A 20962-nucleotide genomic window follows, 5' to 3' on the forward strand; every position below is an offset into this window, starting at 1 on the left:
AACAATTTGCTCTAATGAACAACACATTTATAAACAATGGCTATAGCAAGAATACTATCAATAAAATTCTTCATAAAACTTTTCAAAAAATGCAAATAATATATAGGTTACAGGAAAACCATTAGCTATCCCATACATTAAAGGTCATCAGATAAAATAAACAGAATCCTACACCATTGCAATCTTAATGCTACTTTTAAACCACCTATAGAATTAAAAAACTTATATTCAACTCCTCTAAGGATCCTCTCCCTCCCTTGGTCCTGGGGTATACAGAATCGATTGTACCTGTAACTTACCCTATATTGGTAAAACTAGACAAAGAATTCTATTCTATAAAAAAGAACACATTTTGGTAAAGCAGCCCTCTAAGAGAATGCTCTTAACACCCTACACCAAAACTGATTGGAAAGGTATCTGTTCTGGTATGAATGCAAATTCAAGGAAGCCTGTGGAATTTTGATCAATCATCCTAATCTAAACAATAATGATGGCATAAAAATCCCAGTAATTTGGATCGCACACATTCAGCCCATATAAGTTCTTTCCAATTTTCCAGCGAACCTTTATGTTACGACTTTAAGCAATAATTTCAGCCCTTATTGGCCACATTTATACTGTTTTGTTCTAATTAATATGTTAATATTAATATATCCCTTAATGGTTTGTAACAAATAACAAGACTCTAGTTTTCATGTAGTAATTTTTTTTCACCAGAGGTCAGGCCAATAGTGTTAACGGTTGACCAAATTGGTGTGACTTTAACATACTCTGTAAATTGTAATATAGCTTGTTTCATCGTATATATGTATGTATATGTATATATATATATATATATATATATATATATATATATACTCCAGATGACAACTTTGATATCAAGGTAGACAAGCCAAGTGATTATTTTATTTATAACATGGTAGTTGTTTCCATAATTTTTTAATAATACACCCTCTGTCCAAAAAGAAACTGAACTTTTGATAGAAAATAAAACAAGGCCAATTATAATTATTCAAATCATTTATTTCAATCAATATATTAAATGAGTTTATTATATCGGTTTTTGGGATACTATTGAGGGTCGTGGTTACTGCCGCTTGAACGTTTTCAATGGTGTTTGTATCGCTTTCCTTTCATCGGCAAATGAAGTTGGGAGAAGAGAAAGAAGTCACAGGGTGCTAAATCAGGTGAATACGGCGAGTGATCCAACACACAAACTTGGTTTTTGCTCAAAAACTGTCTCACAATGTTTGAACAATGAGATGGTGCATTATCATGCAAAAGTGACCAGCTGCTTGCATCCCGATATTCATGCCATATGCGACAAATTCTCGCTATCAATCACTTCAAAACTTGGAGATAAAACTCACCATTGACCGTTTGGCCAGGCGGGACGAATTCTTTGTGGATCCCTTGGAATCATAGAAACAAATCAGCATTGTCTTTACTTTTGACATCTCTGAACTACTTTTTTTCGGATGCCCCTCTTCTGGTGGTCTCCACTCAGCACTTTGGCGCTTTGTTTCAGGCTCATACTCAAAACACCATGTTTCATCACCAGTAATGATCGTTTCAAGGAAGTTTGAGTCCTTACGAGCTGTTTTAATGAGTCTTTACAGTGTTCAATTCGATACATTTTTTGGTCATTGGTCAACTTGTGAGGAACAAATCACAAATTCAATTTACAAAGGCCCAAACTATCAGTCAAAATGTTGTGCACAGTTGATTTTGGAATCCCCAATTCATCTTCAATCAATCTCACGGACAATTTTGGATTTTCTTTGATGAAATCATGCACTTTTTGAATGTTAACTTCTCTCAGTCCAGTTTTTGGATGACCTGGCTTTTTGTCTCATGACCACTTTGAAATCGCTTAAACCATAAACTGAAGTACAAGATAAGCATTCATCACCGTATGCTTTTTGAAGCATTTGATGCGTTTCGGTAAAACTTTTACCAATTTTAACACAAAAGTCAATCGCAACTCAATCTGTTTGAAACTCATTTTCTGACCGTTCGTCAAAACACACTGTCACTCTTGTCACTATAACTTGGCTTCTAATGAAACAAATGTCATAAACAGTTGACACCACACTAATGAAGGTTGCTGCTTTCGACAACAAAAAGATACAACAGGTGGCACCACTAGTTTCTTCTATTTTCGAAAAGTTCGGTTTATTTTTGGACAGAGGGTGTAAATGTGTTGAATAGGAGAAATTCATATGTGTCTTCTGAACTAACTTTGCAAAGGTATTTGAAAGATTACTGCATAGAAATCTGGAATACAAGCTGGAGAGATGGGGATGAAAAATAGAATTGCTAGATGGTGATCCTTTCCTTTAATGGACAGAAGATGGGTTGTTTGAATAACACCAGCAAGTTGTATGGGTGAAGGGAAACAAACAGATCCTGTAGTTGCCTTCCTTTTCAGGAAGGCAACTACAGGATCTGTTTTTTGGACCCCTATTGTTTAATTATTGTTGATATCTAGCATGGAATGAGAGGGATATCTGTTTGTTTGCTGATGATACAGGAGAGAATTACAAGGAGTGATGTTGATGTCAAGTCACTAAAAAACAAGATTTAAATAAACTTTTAGTTTCGAGTGCAGAGTAGGACTGAATACTGTACAGGTGAAACTGTGCTCTATGAGGTGGATGAGATTCAGGATCTGGAGGTAATGGTTGAAAAAGGTCTAAATTCAGGGAAAAAGAATACAAGTGATGCAAAGACTACACAGTGCACTGCTGCCATGATAAGAAGTGCAATGATAAGTACAGACAAGGAGGCAGCTGAACAACTGTATGGGGGCACTGACAAGACCCACAATGACTACCATGGTCATCTGATTTTCATTGTGATGTGGTAACTAAAGATGGATACACAAATAAATGACTAAGGTAACATCAAGACTCTGGAAGATGGCAGAAACTGAGGAAATGTAAAATACAGTTTAGTGGTGGATATCCCAAAAAGAGGTATATGACAGACATTTGAGTTGGTGAGGGGATTATACATAAAGTTAAAGGCAGAGATGTTTATATCTCTAAGTTGTATAAAAATGTGAAAAAGAAAGTGAGAAGTAGATATTTTATATGTTAATATTATAAAAGGGTGGGTGAATGATAAGAATATAAACAAGTTTAAGGTTCAGTGTATGTTACTAGTTGAGTAACACCTACTGCTATGAGCTTATTGAATCTACAGAAGTGTTATAAATAAGAAAGTTATTCCCATCCCATGAGATCTGAATTTAGGGCACTTTCTTGGGAAAGTGTGTAAGATGAGGCTATTTAACAACAAACACAAAATAAATACACTTCATAATTTTGAATTCAGGATTTTTTTCCCACTGATTTTTTATTTTGAGAACCACTGCTTAAAATGTAACACACACACACACAGTGTGCTATTTTTAAGGCTGAGATAGTTAATTGGTATTTAAAAAAAAAACATTTATATTAAAAAAAAAAAAAAATCTGCATTTCTATTGTATATCACCCAAAATATGCCTACAGATAATCATAGAAACGAATTTTTTTTTTCTTGGCAGAATGACAAAGATATCTATTTAAATAATTTTTGCATTAGCTCAACGAACTTACTTGAGCTTCTTCAATTTCACTAAAGAAGTTTACATGCTTATCCTTAGGGTCCTCACTTTCATTTTTAATGTCTTTTGATCCATCTATCTGAGACTTGGCTTTGCTTCTTAGAAACTCTGTCCTGGCTTCTTGTTCCTGAAATAATTTTAGATTTTAAATAAATAATCAAAATGCTGATTAATGAAAGGATTACATTAGCAGACAATGGTAATTAGAACATTACTTTTGTCGGCTATTGTAAATGTGGATAAATCTAATATTCACCCATAATTTTATACAGATTAAGCTTTTATTTTAATAACTAGAAAAAACACATAAAAAGCTGCATTCGTAATTATTCAAACTCATAAGTTCAAAATATATCTTATGTAATACAATGAAAATACTATGGATAATTTAAACTGCTATACAGGCACTGTTGTGCTATAGGTTTTGATAACTCATGTATGGGATAAATTAAAAATAAAGGAGGAATAATGACAGCCAGTCAGTCCTTGACTTATAACCACTTGGACTTACAACAGCCACCTCATTAATATGTCCACTGAATACCACCTTACTCCTGCAACTCATGGACCATAGTATTATTGCTGCTGTCAAGACATTATTTGAGAAATACTCAGGCTATTGCTACTACTGAGGATGAGAAAAACTAAAACTTTCAGAAAGAATATAATATCTTGCATAGTACAAAGAATGTAGATGCAGCATGGAGTGAGGTGACAGCAGTGTGTGAATAGTATCTGGTAGAAGTTACTGAAATATATGTTCATACATTTACATGATTCAACAAAGCCTTACAAGAGTTGATGACAAGACAGTGTCGCTAGTGAAAGAGAGATTAATAACGACGATGTCAATCTCTTACTCCTTGGAAGGAGTGGAAGTGCTCACCGGAGCTAGAAGCACAGAAAGTTGAAGAAAAAGAAGAGAGGAAAAAAAGCAGAACATAAAGATGCTGCTCCCCTCAAAAAAGTTTGCAGTGAAAAATTGGTAGAAGCATTTGCTTCTGGTAACTAGATAAGTTGAGGAAACAGATCCCAACATGGAGAGATCTAGCAAAGCCGACAGAATGATGCAAGCTGCGACTACTGCTTGCTACAGAGAAATTTATGAAGAAAAGAAAAGGCAAGCTGCGCCAACTAAGTTAGACATAACGTACCAATTTTTAAAGAAGTTGCACTCCTGCTGTTACCTCACCCTGAAGATAAGCCTTTCATAAGTAATGCATCTCATGAACCATCCTCAGAACGTTTTGTTATAAAACTCTTGAATTTGTTACTGATAATCTTACTTTCTCAGATGAATTATCCAGTTAATAAGGAAGCAGCTGTGAAGAATTACTCTTCTCCTATGTTTTTCTAGCTGATTTTTTCACCAGAAAGTGTAGAGAAGAACTGTATACTAATATTTTATTATTTATTGCAGTATTTTCATTTTTAGTACAGTATTATTTATTATAGTACTATATGTAGTAATTTATGTTATAATTTATACATTTATTATATTACTATAAACAAAGTAGAATCAGTTTAAAATATAACAGAACTGACCAACACATTTTAGCATTCATACATGCTAAATTTACATGTATTTACATACATGTAAATTGTTAACATATCTTTATGGTTCGTATTGTGATTTCCAACTTACAATCTTTTTGCTGACTTATGTCAGGATCATTGGAACTGAACCCGTTATAAGTCAAAGACTGACTGAACATAAAATTCCCACACCTTTGCCAATGATAATAATTTACTGCATACTGAGGATGCACGTATCACAAATCAGCATGATGTTTATTTATTTTTTTTTAATAAGGACAATGTAAATTAAAGATGAATTCCATAAGAGAACCAAACTGAATTCAGAAAAATGCTAATTTCTATGTACAAGAATATTATTGAGGTATTAGAGTATGCAAGCCTTTCTGGTAACAAGACTGGTTTTTTTAAATATCATAAATGGATTTCTCGAGAATATAATATTAAAAGAACTCTGTAAAATTATATGCACAAAAATATATATTAAAAAAATCCTCCTGTTTGCCAATCCATGCTTCTCAACTATATGTTCTGTCCTTGCTCTGCTTTAAGTTCATAATTTTCGACATGCTACTCAAGTTATGCAGGTCTGTATATACGGATACTGTACAACAAGAAGTACAATTGAATATTCAACAACTTATTCTCAAATTCTCATCATTATTCAACATATTTTCTATACTTTTTTATGACTCCATCTACAGTCATTAGTACCATTGAGTGGACTAGGATTTTTTATTTATTTATTAATTAATTTTTCTACCAAGGAATTTCTTCAAGCCGCCAATTAACAAGACAGCGGTATCACACCAGGCAATGAAATTTATCTCCTACCTAAAGACAACTGCAAACATCCACGTACAGAGCATTCAAACCTGCTGGTTGGAGAGCAGATATATGCTAACCACTTGTAGTCGCTTTAATCAAATTATAAAAATTATTTATTCAACCTACTTATGATGCATGCCCTTTCCTCAATTCTGTATAAAACTGTGATTTTTTTTTTTAAATATTTAAATAATAATTATTTTCATCCAAACTCAGGAAACTAACATTTGTGATTTTACAATCAATTTTAATACTGCCAACAACAAATCCTCATAAGCTAAGAAATGTACAAAGTTTCTTTGACTTATGTTTTCTGTTACTGCCTTCATCTTCAATCCTGTATTCAGTTAAAATACTACCAAGTACTAATTTATTATATGGTGCTCAAGCATGTATATTATGGTTTATCAACAAACTAATATAAATATTGCAGTATAAAATTTTAACTGATTTATAAAAATATGGAAATCATTGCCATCATCAATTTCTTATATAAAAGGACTAGGTGAAAGATCCAAAACTTAGCACAAATATCAATCATCAAAGCAGCAATCCGGAATATGGAATTCACCTCCTGCAAACACTGAATTTGATCTTTGTTTTATTTTAAATAGTTCTTTAAAATGTTAAGCATTAACATACACTGGTGTCCAAAAGCTAAAGATGAACTATAATTTTACCTGTATATGAAAAAATGAATTGTTCATGACTACAGCCAAATGAGGACTTAAATTTATTGCCAGAATAAATTTAACACAAAAAAAGTGTTAAATTTCATACATTTTTGGCAAAAGTTACAAATTTCTTAAGGACAAAGTTAATTAATGTACAATGTGTAGGAAAAAGTATGCAGAGAGAATGCATACTTTTCAGTATGGACTATGTCACCTCAAATTGCAATGTGCAGCTCTCACAACATTGTACCATGCTCAGCACTAAGTGATTCAGGAGTTCTTGAGGCAAACTGGCTCTCTCCTCCTTCCGAGCAAGAATAAGGCCTTGTTTGTTTTCTGGAGGGGAATTTTTAGCAGCAATGCATCTCCTTGTTGTGTCCCAAACGTGTTCTATGGTTGAGATTTGGGGAATGTGCTGACCACTCGATTCGATTAATATATTTAGTCTCCAGAAGTATCTCCACTGCTCGTGTACAATGTGGTGTGGCACTGTCATCCATAAAAACAAATTCTTTGCTTACAGTGCCACAGAACAAATGAACATGCACTGAAGAACTTCACTGTAATATCAATCATATTCCCTTTTTTTCCAGCATTTGTAGATCAATGCATCCATTAAGCATAATGCCTCCTCACAACACGATGGTAAGCAGTACAATTTTAATGCTAGAACAAGTGTCATGTAGAACTGGAGGAAGGACTAAAGCTAATCTCATCTGTAAAGCATACATTAGACCATTGGTCTTGTCCAATTTTTATGTAAACAATTCTATTGAAAACATGCTCTATGATGAGCTGTGGATGTGGATTACAGGACCACAGAACTCTTGCCCCAGTTTGTCGAGATATCGGTGTATCTGTGCTTGAATGGGGCCAACTTGTAAGCTGACCTGCATGGGCATGCGTCAATTACATTTTGCTGTTATAACCAAAAAACTGTCTTCATGCTCCATGGTAGAGGGGATGATCTCTAAGCAAACTTCTGGAACATATTCAGTTGGTTTGAAACATTGCTCAGAGCCCAGATACAACACTATGTGAGATTCGAAACTTTCTCTGGCAATATCAGTAATTCTCTGGCCTTCTTCAAGTTTCCAATAATTCTTCCCTGCATTAAATCATCTAGAATCTAGATGATTTAATTTAAATTCTAGATGATGTCTTTGAGACATTACAGGACATCCACGTTTGCAACTTTATTCCTTCACTAAAGAGCATCCTTCAAACACAGTTTGCTTAGCATAGCCTTTTTTATCCTGTCAAGTGCTACCATGTGACCACTTTGTGTGATTCAAAAATTCAAATGTGTAATTTGCATAACTGACGATTTCCTACAAGCTGAGTTGTCTGAATATGCAGTTGTAATCTTCAGAAATAGTGTTTGTCCTTAAGTTTTGGATACCAGTGTATATTTATTAATGTAATACAGTATTAATAACATTCTCATTTATAAGTACAATCTTGCACAATTAAAATTTTTAAAACGTACTGCAAGCTTAATCCTTCTTTGTAACTCTCTCTCCTTTGAAGCTGCTTCTGCTTCATCTCTTCTAACTCTTTCAATATTCTGTTTGGTCCTCACATGCCACCTATTATAGTTAAAAATTAGTCTATATACATATTGCTTATTATTAGGAAATAAGATGTAGCTATGCTTACAATAAACTCATTTTTTGTTTTTGTCCTTATTTTATCCAAGCATGACAAACAAAGGCTTACCATATAGATATATATATATTGATATATGACTGGCATACACCTATAGAGTTGTGTGCATAATCACATATCACCTATGCATGATTATACACAACTGACAAATGTGTTGTCATTATGGAATACAAAGAGTAATTAATGTGAAATCAACTGCCCTCTACTTTAAACATTGCTTGAATGGAGCATTGAGTGGATCACACACTAGCAACCAATAGGATGCGGGTTTGAATCCAGCTATAAGCATAGATGTTTGTGAATATTTATAGGTGAGATTTTTAGCTTTAGTTTCTAGAACAGAGTTTCCAGTTTATGTAAAAAATAAATAAATAAAATAAAAATAGACATCACCCATGGCATTATACTACAAGTTTGCAATTGCTCATGGGCACAGATAACAAAAAACATTTTGCAAATGCTTCATGATTTTTTTTTTTTAAATTATTCTTTTTTTCCACTGGCTATTACGATCAGAATACCTTTTCACACAATCACAAGTTCTTCAAGTTATGGCTTCAATTACTAATCTTATATTTTTAGACACCACTACTATCCAGGCTACTTTTATAGTCTACAGCAGTGGTTCCCAACCTTTTTCCACTTGTGTACCCCTTTTACATCCATTTCTATAAATTGTACCCCTTGTTTTTAAAATAGCAGTGATTCAAACTTAACATTTATTGTTCCATAACTAACATTTTGCATTTTGTTTACTTTACTTGTTTTTCCACCATTACTGATTATTTTTTGTGTAGTCCTGAACGGCCCAGCATGTACCCCCAGGGATACACGTACCACCGGTTGGGAACCGATGGTCTACAGCAAGGGTTCGTAAACTTTCAGCATTTGTGTATCCCTTCTAAAATTTTAGTAACACTGGAGTACCAATCTGAGGAAAATGCAATTTCAGAGAAGTGATAATAATATTTTTTTTCATACACGAATACTTATAAAGATACTTATTTTTCAACACTTGCATTATAATCAATTAATGAATCACACTCACTACTTTCATTACAAATATTTGATGCTGATGCAGCAATGTTTTTTCTCAGTTATCACAGTTCATTATCATATCCTTTAATATTTTCTACTGTGAATATCAAACATCCTATTTTTAACAAGTGATCCACATCAAAGAGTTTATTATTATTAACATTTGACCTCCATGGAGTAAAAGACTCATTGTGGGAGGTATACACTATGACACACACAAAGCTCATCCAACCATGCCTTAAACTTCAATGTGTGTGCATTCAACAACACACTCAGGCAATGCATTCCACTCACCAACCACTCTCCATGTCATCAGTGGAAGCTATATCTGATTCTGTTCTTCTACACAATGGCAGAAGTAATGTTTCCATATATAAGTAGGAAAATATATCATGTCATATTATTAAAATATTCTGGATGAGAGATAGCTGTAACATGGTCCCCCCCGACACACACACATGGTCAGAAAACAAATTATACTTGACAAGAAATTATATCCATAATTTTATTTTTCATCTGAACATTGGCAAACAACATCTCTGTGTTATGAAATAACTTCATGACTTGGCAAACACAGGCCTTCATTCAGCAGATATATTGTCAAGAAATTGATATGTAATAATGTCATGTGACTGACATCCCAAGAAGTGATGATACTAAGTCCTCTGCAATTCATAAAAACAAGTAAATAAAAAGAAAATAAAAATTAGAATCATATACATAAAAAATAAATAAAATAAAATAAAAACATATTTAGAATTAATGGTTTCTAATGTGGCTATGTGGTTAGGTTTTCTCTGTGCTACTTCCCATAGAAAGTAGCACAGATAAAATATCTTCCTATGTTACTAATGTGAGCATGCATTAGAATGGTACACGAACTAGAAGGAAAATGGATCCAACTATTCTAGAAAGGGATTCAACTATCCTAATCTATGAGGTAAGATTTACAGTCAGATTTTCCTGGTACTGGAGAATGTAATACCAGAGTGTACTTGCAGTACTAATAAGAATGACACATAGTACCAGAAAGAATCAGTGTGGCCATGGGGTTAGATTTTCTCTATACTGGCTCTAGTGATGAAAACTGATACCAGCTTGTATTATCTATGTTCCACCATGAAAAACAAGAGCACTATGAGCAAGCACTAGTTTTGGTGCAGTAAAAGCATGTAGAACTAGAATGAATCAAACTCTAATGGTTTGATCCATTTGTGGACAAATTTGTGGTTTAATGATGCTAGTTAGAAAACTGGCAAAAAGATTAGATTATTAAATATTCTTCTAGTGTGATTTATACTAATAGTTAAAGCTAAAATTTGTTTTGTCCTATTTAATTTTTTCTTTTTTTGCATTTGTTTATTTTAGTTGATTGTCAGGCACAGTGATATCACTTCTTATGACTAGTTATGTGACAATTTTTGTTTACAACATGAGCAGTGAGTAGCTAATGCTTACTCAACCAATATCAGCTTCACCAACAGGTAGAATCCCAAAGTAGGATGAAGATAAAATAATACTACCACAGAAAAAATGAAGGGGAGGCTAAGACTGAGGTGACTTCAACTGCAGATCTATTTGTGTATCTGGAGTGGAGGTTAAGATTAGAGATACGATGAGGACTAGGAAATAAACTGATTAGAGTAGCATTCTATAAAGGTGGACATGGATTGATTGGGAGAGGAGTGCTTTATTAGTGCTACTTTGAAATTGTAACCGTTTGAATGCAGATGGATAGTTTGAAAGAAGGAGGATCCGAGGAATGAAGACAAATTCTCTGATACCAGGACCTGTAAATATCACAGCTTCTAGCATATTCAGTCTCAACAATTTTGCTAGAAGCCTAGTTCCATTGCAAAGATTTGAGAGTGTGCAGATTTTGGAACAACATAATAGGAACACATATTTTCAATTTAATTTCATGACCAGGCAATCCAGATGGATGAAGCAAATTTAAAAATTCCATGGGAAAATGAACTGTGTTAAACTTTTTGCTTTCTCTTTCTATGTTTGTTTAGTCAGTTTGTTTAATCTTATACAATAATTTATTGTTTCTTGATTCTATCCTTTTGCTTACTTAAAAAACCTTATATAATCAGATTCTTACTGGCTGCGCCATTTGTCGTGTCTTCCCTTCTTTCTTATTGTTATGTGTATCTAGTATCTTTCTCATTGATATCTCGGGACAACGCATTTTATATTAGCCTTTCTTATTGCAGTCGCAGTATCAAGTTCTATCATGTATGTCTCTCTGCTAAATAGATTGCGTCATTGTTATGCGATCCACATTAGTAATAAGCTTAGCCTTACGTCTCATTTCTTTTATGCTCCTTCTTACGTAGCTTAACCTTTAAGGGCCACCAGAAGATTACCCGTTCCCTGAATTCTATATATTATCCTGATTACTCAAGCAAATTTATTTTTTTTCTGCGCCAGCCTGAGCCTTAAAGTTAGAGATAGACACTGCCTTTAGGTTAATTATAGAATATCAGGTGTTACTAGCAATATAATTAAATTTCTAGAAACCTGGGCTCTCTGGCTTAATTTCTACTCTTATTTGCAGTCGTGCCCTTACTTTCAATTGGGGTATTCCCGCACACTCACACGTACTCAGGTTCGATTTTTTATGAAGGGTCAGAGTCAGTCAACATGATCAGAAATGCATATAATTAAAGAATCAAACATTTATTAAGTTCAATTAAGTGATGCTATACAAGTTAAATTGATCATCAAATTCTAAAGTTAAATCACTACCTTTCATTCACTCTCTCAGTCTTAAATAAATTTTAGTATTCTACTTCAAAGTATCAGCAATTCAATGTCTCAATGACTCAATACATATTACATTTATGATTACAATTCATTTTTAACACTAAGTTCAGAGTATTAGCACAATTCAATGTTTCAATAACTCAATACACATTACATTTAAGATTACAATTCATTTTTAGCATTAAGGCACTTTAACACATTCTTCAAACTCTCTCAGAAAAAACATAACAGAATCTCTATCTGGTTGAAAGTTCCTAGAGTTCGTTTCAGATCTAAACTTTTCACTCTTTCTTCTAATACAAATTTCAAATTTTCGCTCTCTTAAATGTTAGTCAATCTCAAAAGGGCTAGAATAAGTGAGGGTACTTATCTATTCTTTTTCTTCGGTTTCCTACCGTCCTTTGTCTCGAATCTGGTTGTCTCGATTTTTAATGCCACTTGGGGTGCACGCGATTGCTTGGGCTTGACACTATACTTCTGCCTAGGTTTTTACGTAGATGAACTTCTCACTACGGCCTGCGATTAATCTTGCCGAAACTTTACTACGGTGTCATACTGAACTCTGTCGTAAGTCAGCCCTCAAATATGAGAGCTGAACTGCAAAGAACTCTCGGAGCACATGGAGAGAAAATTCAGGAACAAGAAAAAACGGGGTCATTTTCTTCCGTGTCGCGGGTTATATACCTTCTCCTGGAGCGCCACCTTTCCGAGTTTGAAATTTCTCATCGTTTCACCCATTGGTTTCCGTTCTGGTGACTTCACCGATTAACATACGGGACTTCTTCATTCAGGGAACGTATGCGTCATTGTGCCTTCTAAGATGTAAAGCCCGTGGGTATTTCTCTGATCTTACAGTATTTAGGGTGATCTTTGCCCTATGTCGTTGAATAGTTTGCATTCTTTCACTTACATTATTTCATTAACAATTCCTCTCTTATTTTGTCCTTTTTTCTGACTTACATTTATGCTAGACACTTAGGTATAAAGTTTTAAAATTCACAAAATTCACAAATTATCATATAGGAAGTTGTTATAAACAAAAAAAACACATTTTTACTGCTAAAAGACAAGTATGCAAGTGTGATTTTATGTAAATTGTTAGATTCCGGAATGGTGACGTCAGGTAAATTCTGAAGTCGCCCATTTCAGATCTAACAACAGCATCTATATCCACAGGAGTATCTACTGACTTGTAAACACACCAACAGATCCATTAACCCTATTAAGAACCAACTCGTTTATTATTGACAAGCCATCATTTTGAGGTGCGAGGATAGCTCACCCTAGAAGGTGACTTTTTGGTTATGTTTTCAATAGATGGATAGACACTGAACAAAACAACAGTTCATCTGCAGTTCGGACAATTTTCCCAATATTTAGGAGTGTTAAAACAATTTTTCCATCTCTTTGCTGTACTTCACTATTGCCAATTTTTAACAATTTCGATGAGAAGGAATGTGCATTAGTCTCCATGTAGGTGAACATGCATATTGGTTTTGAGAGAAAGCTTTTCTATATCATGCCATTAATGATTTCTTAAGGTGGGTATTCACTTCGCCTGCCCTGGTTCTGCAGGATACAACAGGCAGTGCTTGTCGAAAATCACCGGCAAATAAAATAGTTATTCCACCCATTCTTCGGTCACCTGATCTGATATCCCTCAGTGTTCTGTCAACTGCTTCAACAGATGTTTTATGGGACACTGTACATTCATCCTAAACTTTCAAAGAAACCTTTTGTAATATCACTTAATATCACAATATCTAACAATAAAATTTAATAATATCTAAAAATAATATCTGGCCACAGGTAATATCACAATATCTAACAATGGAATGTAATAATATCTACAAATAACAATATCTGGCCACAGGTAATATCACAATATCTAACAATGGAATGTAATAATATCTAAAAATGACCACAATAGTGGCTAGATATTGTTAAACTGCAGTACGAGCCATGGAATGAGATAAAAAAAAATTAATCACTGCTCCATAATCTGGAAGTGTCAATCAATGAAAATGCATATAAACCATCTTTGGTACATCCTCTATGCATTGGTGAAGAAATCAAAATCAGTCAATTCGTTCTTGAGTTATAAGCAAACATCGAAAACAAACTTTTCTTTACACACACACACACACACACACACACACACACACACATATATATATTATAGCAGTGGTAAAATTGCTGAACTAACAAATGTTTTTTTTTTTTCAGTGTTTCTTGCCCACAAAAGGTTTGAAGCCTACACATCATTATGATGGGTAGGCTAGGGAATTTTTTTTATTTATTTCTTTGTATTTTATTTTTTTTTTAATTTATTTCTTTTTATTTATTTTTACATGGTCCAGAAACATTGCCATAGAGATCAAAAATGGAACTTTTTGAGCCACTTTTCATCAATTTCACAAATGATGAAATTTATCTTCTACCTAAACACAATCACAAACATCCTTGCCTACAGCAGAATTCAAACCCACAACCTGTTGGTTGGAGAGTGAATATGTTAACAGCTTGACCAAACAGGAGCAAACATGTATATCAAATATGTAGATTATATACATGATCACTCCTGGTTGGCCAAGTGATTAACAATCTAGATTATGAGGTAATCTAGATTTTTCTGAAGCCTATAACTAGATTTACTACAATTTCTTTGCCTCAAACTGTGATATTTATGGGGTTTGAACAGGACATTTTCATCAAGGGAGGGTACCTGCTCTACAACTCTTCAACTGTAGGGGTTAAATGGATGAATAACACCATTATGCTTGAGCTGCAAAAAAAGAAACAACTGTGGAGGGAATTTAAAGAGAAAGGTGACCGGCAGGCACACGAATGGTATAAAGCACAGGCCAGAAGGGTAATGAGTGTGGTAAGAAAAGCAAAAGCGGATTATGAAAGAACATTAGCCATGCAGGCTAAAGAGAATCCCAAACAGTTCTTTCAATATGTTGCAAGTAAAAAAAAAAAAGGTATATACGGCAGAATGATTTTAAAGAATGCCGATGGTAGGGAGGTAACCGAATCAGTTGATATTGTGGAATTACTGAGTGAGCACTTTGCAAGAGTATATCATCCAGGTGGTGACATTGCAGGAATGAATGAACCAACAGCTTATACGGGAATTGTGGTGAATGAAGTGGAGGTGAATAGTCTATTACAAAACCTTATTGTCAATACATCGGTGGGATTGGATGGTATACCAGCTCGTGTCGTACGTGAAGAGGCTAAAGAATTATCAGTGCCCTTGACCATTTTGTTTAATTTGAGTCTCAGGTCTGGGTTAGTCCCAAGGGGGTGGGGAAAGAGGGGAAAATAGCTCCAATGCATAAAGGAGGTTCCAAGACTGCTGTTGTAAATTGCCGACCAATCAGCATATCAGGAGTCGTTGTCAAGGTCTTGGAGAAAATAGTCAAGAGGAAAATAGAGGATTGGATAGATGAAAATGGGATACTGTATGGGGGACAGCATGGTTTTGGGAAGGACAGATCATACCTCAGTAACTTGCTCATGTTTTATAACACAGTGATGGCTGAACCGGATAAGGGTAATGGGTTTACAGTGATTCTACTGGACCTTGCTAAGGCCTTTGACAGGATACGACATGGAATTCTAATCAGTAAACTGCAGCATATGGGGATGGATATAGGGTTGGTGAGATGGATAGGAGGGTGGTTGATGGAGAGATATCAGAGTGGTTTATTCAGGAGTAGTCCAAAAGACAGCCTGAGACTAGTGGTGTGCCGCAGGGTTCTGTTCTTGGACCACTACTGTTCAATTTGTTCATTAACGATATAGGAAAGGATCTGAGAGGAACTGTTCATTTGTTTGCTGATGATGCAAAGTTGAGTAGAGCAATAGTGAGTGCACAGGATGTCAAAATTTTGCAGGATGATTTGGATAGTTTGGAGGACTGGGCTAAGGGGAATGGATGTCAATTTAATGTGGCAAAATGTAAGGTTATGCATTTTGGGGTGAAAAGATTAGCAGCAGTATATCACATTGGTGGAACTGTACTCCAGGAGATTGATGAGGCAAGGGATTTGGGAGTGTTGGTGGATAGGGAGTTGATAGGGGGCACATCGCAAAAGTGGCTAAATCAGCTCATCAAATCACTTGGTTGCTGAAAAATACTTTAAGCAGAGACAAACAGGTTATTGTTCCTCTGTATCGAGCCTTGATAAGACCCCATCTAGACAGATATGGGCGCCAGGGTTTCTTATGGATGGGGAGGAGGTGGAGACGATCCAGAGACAAGCGACCAAGATGATAGCAGGTCTATGGAATGAACCTTATGAGAACAGGTTGAAGATTTGTGGGTTGCAGAAATTGGTTGATAGGTGGAAAAGGGGTGATATGATTGAGACATTCAAATTACTGAAGGGTTTCTATAAGATTAATTCAGAAGATATTTTTGAGAATAGGACTGGTGGTGGGAGGACTAGGGGCCATACATGGAAGCTGGGCAAGAGTTTAGTTAGCAAGGGTGTTAGAGCTACGTTTTTTACTTGGAGAGTGGTGAATGAGTGGAATAAGCTGCCAGTCTGTTGTGGGTGCCATGACTGTAAATGAGTTCAAGGCGAAGTATGATAGATACTGTGTAAATATCGAATAATTGTTCTTGGCATGATGTTAGGGGCTCCCTCGATGAGTCTATGGACTCCTTGGAGTTGCCCGTAATAATAATAATAATAACTACAACCAGCTGCAACTACACCAACACCATATACTGCCTACTAATACCACTAGTATTTTCACAGACAATCACAAACATCCATGCCCATTTGACAGCAACTATTGTCAAACCAGCCCTAATTTATTATTTTTGCTTAGCTTATTTTTGGCACTGAGACTAGCTGAAATTAAAAAAAAAAAAAAATGCTAATAATAAAATAAAAGATAATAAAACCTCAGGAAATATACTACACGTACAAAATTAAAGACCGATACAATTACAGATGATACACAGATGTGTGCAGTACTGAGATTACAGCATTAAATAAAAGAAAAACAGATCTATGTTATACTTTTATTTTTATGATCAGGAAAAAATAAACTGACTGGAACTTGAGGATCAGACTTTCAAACCAGGACAATTCTAGTCAAAGTGGAAGTATAGTAACTCTACCTATAACAGACTATCACATGGTATGTTTGTATTTAAACTGAAGCACAGATGAAGCAGGATTATAGATTGGCAAGCTGAAGAGACTAGTGTTGGATAAGCAAAGTTCCTCTCTAAGCAGAGTACATGTGCGGTTATGCAGCGCCCCTTGCATGCCTGCACACAAGACTCAAGTCTCCATCTCACTGTCAAAGACAACACATTAACAAAGCATTTACTAAGATGTCAAAGCATAGTACAAAGATTGGCAAAACATTCACAATAACATTAAGCAACTTAAAGCTGCCAGAAAAGGAGTTTCAATTTATTGTGGCTAACTGAAACAGAATGAAACTTTTGAAAATCACTGCCCCCTGGCCCAGGCCAACCCATTTGCTGCTCAGAAGACATCATGACAGGCATTTGCTTCCCTGGCTTAGAGAGAGAACATTGCTGATAAGTATTAGCAAGTTGTATATGGAAGTGGTGAATTGCACAAAATCTTATTCTCTTGCAAACAGGAATCTATGATAATTATAAATTAACAGGAATTTGCATTAGTTAGAATAGCAACAAAGACATATCTGTTAAAACATAACTGTAGACATTATTATTATTACATGATAATAAAGTTTGGACTCCTGGAGTCTTTGGCCCTCCAGGGAGTCCAAAGACTCATCAAGGGAGGGAACCTGCTCTACAACTCAACTACACCAACGCCATCTACTGCCTACCAACACCACTAGTATTTTCACAGACAATCGCAATCATACATGCCCACAGCAGGATTCGAACCAGCAGCCTTTTGGCTGGAGAGCAGATACGCTAACCACTCAGCCAACCATGCCGAGGACACTAAATAATAATATGATATGGTTTTTCAAATAAGACAGGTAATTATATAGCTTTTTTGCAAAAAAAGCTGACCCCAAGTTGTCAGTCAAACTAGAAAGGTCACATGACTTTAAGATGTAGCTTAGAGTAGAGCAATGGTAAAGTTGCTTTTGCAACTTTACCATTGACAGAGCTCAAAACACAGAATAAATTTAAAGTCATACCTAACTCAAAAATATTTGTGGATCAGTAGAATGATCCACAAATCTATCATAATGAATACTGTTCACGATTTAATTTCACTAAACGTCAGAAAAAAAGGAAAATCGACTACTAGCATGCCATAAAGGTCTGTTTTCAAGCTGAATGACACGTTAGCAATAATGGAGGGTTAATGGAAGAAATTATTATCTGACTTCTATGAAGTCAAAGTACTCAATGCGGGAAGTCTATCCTCTCTCAAAAGATCATGAAACCAAAAGATCATGAAACCGTGCTTTGAATCCACACTTTCAGGCAATGCATTCCACTCGCCATTCTCCATGCAAAGAACAAAAATATAAGGGTGCTTCCAGGATTCGAATCTGGATCCACTTGCACCCTAAGCAAGAATCACACCACTAGGCCAATGAGCTACTATAAAAAAATAATAATAATAAATAATAAAATAAAATACTCTCTCTCTCCAGCAGGGAATCCAACTCCAGTCTCTCACATGACAGGCAGAGATACTAAACACAATACTATCAAGATTTACAAAGATAATGAAATAAGATAAGATAATATAAATGGTAGATGGTGCAAAGATATGGTAAATTAAGCTGATATTGGAGCTCTCTAGAGAAAAATAATAATAATAAATTATACTTAACAAAAAATTATATTCTTGTTTTAATCCTTTACAAAATGTGAGCAAAAAAAGAAGCCAGCACTTGTAGAGAGAGTAACACATGAAATTTATAGACAAAATATACTACTGGCAAGTTGTAAATGGCATTTTGCATAGATGGAGGATAAATAGCAGAGTGGTGGGTTATGTAAATACCCTCCTACAACAATGTATGAATAAATTGATGGGCTCTGCAAATAATCAGTAGGGAATGAAAGTCGCTGTTGGTACAAGAAGTACAATACGTGTTGACAATCTTCATCTAGAATCCTCTGTGTTTAATGAGGCACGGGGGGGGGGGGATTATGTGCTTATCAAAAATCACACCCTTTACATAACAAGCAAAATCTTACTATTTGGGATACACACACTAATATACTTAGCAAAGAACAGCATAGCAAAAGTGTAGAGATGGAAAAATTTTAAGAGTTTTCTGATAGATTCAATAAGTAACGAAACAGTACGAAAAATAGTAATGATAAATGATTCCTGTTCCTCTCAAACACATTAGCATGCATTATTAGAGTATTCGAGAAGAAGAATATAGATATATTTATTGCATTTTCTACATATTTTTCTATATACATATGTAGTTAGATATAACTACATATGTATATAGAAATCTATATACATATGTATATGATCAGATCTAATCAGCTCATTAGATATAATTATGTACTTTTTTTTTTTTTTTTTTTTTTTTTTTTTTTTTTTTTTTTTAAGGGCTAGTAGGAACTGTGCAAATTTATGAACAGACTCTTCCTCTGGAAATTTCGAAAATTTGATATCAAGCAATTCAGCACCTTTGGACTATAAAAGAATCACTACAAGTTTTAGGAGAGAAACACAAATTTTTCAAATCAAATATATACTGAATATAGTTCAGTTTGTTTAGCCCTACATTGATTAGAGTTAATCATTTAGTTGAAAGGTTCAAAGCTAACAGCGATAACTGTTATTGTATAATACTTGCCGTTTCTTTGGCAGAATATTCATGTTGCTGACAAATTAAAAATACGCGTATAACCGTTAATATCTTGAATTAAAAGAACAGACGCAACTCAAAATCATTGCAAGGAAGGAACACATTCACTCGACAAATTAATTTAATACTCTACCACTAGAGGCCAATAGCTATTCATCGCATGACCAATATCTTTCGAGTCATTGGCGTCGTCAAGGTTACGATTCGTCATATATCACAAATTGTCTACAGATATGTAGTAAATGGGCATTGTTTGCTAACTTTCATTGAAAGGAACTTCTATCATATTTAATCTAACATGCATAATTAGTAAAATAAAAATATGTTTCTTTCTTTGTATATCACTCTCACATATGAGAAGACACAAAGACTCTAGTAAATAAATTTTTACTGGCCGAGTGGTTAGCATATCCGCTCTCCATGTAAAAGGCTGCAGGTTCGAATCCCGCCGTGGGCATGGTTATTTGTGATTGTCTGTGGAAATACCAGTGGTGGTGGTTGGCGGTAGATGGGGTTGGCATAGCTAGGTGGATTGAGGTGAAGACAGAGTTGTACAGCAGGTGCCATCTCTCGATGAGTCTTTGGACTTCCTGAAGGTGTCAAATAATAATAATGATAATAAATGCCATGCGTGGACTGAAGTCAAGAGCAAAGTAATCTTTTGATGTACTTGATGAAAACCGAAGATTGTAGTCTTTAGGGATAGAATGAAAGATAATGATCAATGGTAGCAACAAGCCTGAGTCAGCAGCATAACTGCAAAAGGATTCTGGATAGCTGATGTTCCATTAGCAGAAATAGAGAAAACAATAACAGTCCTACTGAGCAGTGCCCACAAAACAGCTTCAGAAGAGACACAATGAGGAAATCGACTGTCCATGAGACAGTGGTCAAAGATAGTTCATGAACCAAGTTACTCATTCTAAACATCACAAACCTTCAGAGAAACCCTAGGTGTAACATCAAACGCTAGAGCAATACTCTAAGGATGGGAGGATATAGGCTACTT

At 34.9% G+C, this 20962-nt stretch overlaps 1 protein-coding gene across 3 annotated transcripts in view; it reads right to left on the bottom strand.

The window, feature by feature from the left end:
- LOC150103493 (leukocyte receptor cluster member 1 homolog) overlaps positions 1-20055 on the bottom strand; it is an 82759-nt gene extending 62704 nt beyond the window's left edge. For all 3 annotated transcript variants that reach the window (XM_090397833.1, XM_090397832.1, XM_090397829.1), the window contains exons 1-3: positions 19942-20055; positions 8141-8240; positions 3606-3740 (exon numbers count right to left, since the gene is read on the bottom strand). In XM_090397833.1, the coding sequence (XP_090253959.1) occupies positions 3606-3740; positions 8141-8240; positions 19942-19964 (258 nt within the window). In that variant the 5' untranslated portion in view covers positions 19965-20055. The remainder of the gene's footprint in view (positions 1-3605; positions 3741-8140; positions 8241-19941) is intronic.
- Positions 20056-20962: the final 907 nt, after the last annotated feature.

The sequence above is a fragment of the Typopeltis vanoorti genome, chromosome 9 (assembly GCF_054136105.1).
Source record: "Typopeltis vanoorti isolate ZY-2024b chromosome 9, IOZ_Tvanoo_1.0, whole genome shotgun sequence".
In the NCBI taxonomy this organism is placed as follows: domain Eukaryota; kingdom Metazoa; phylum Arthropoda; class Arachnida; order Uropygi; family Thelyphonidae; genus Typopeltis; species Typopeltis vanoorti.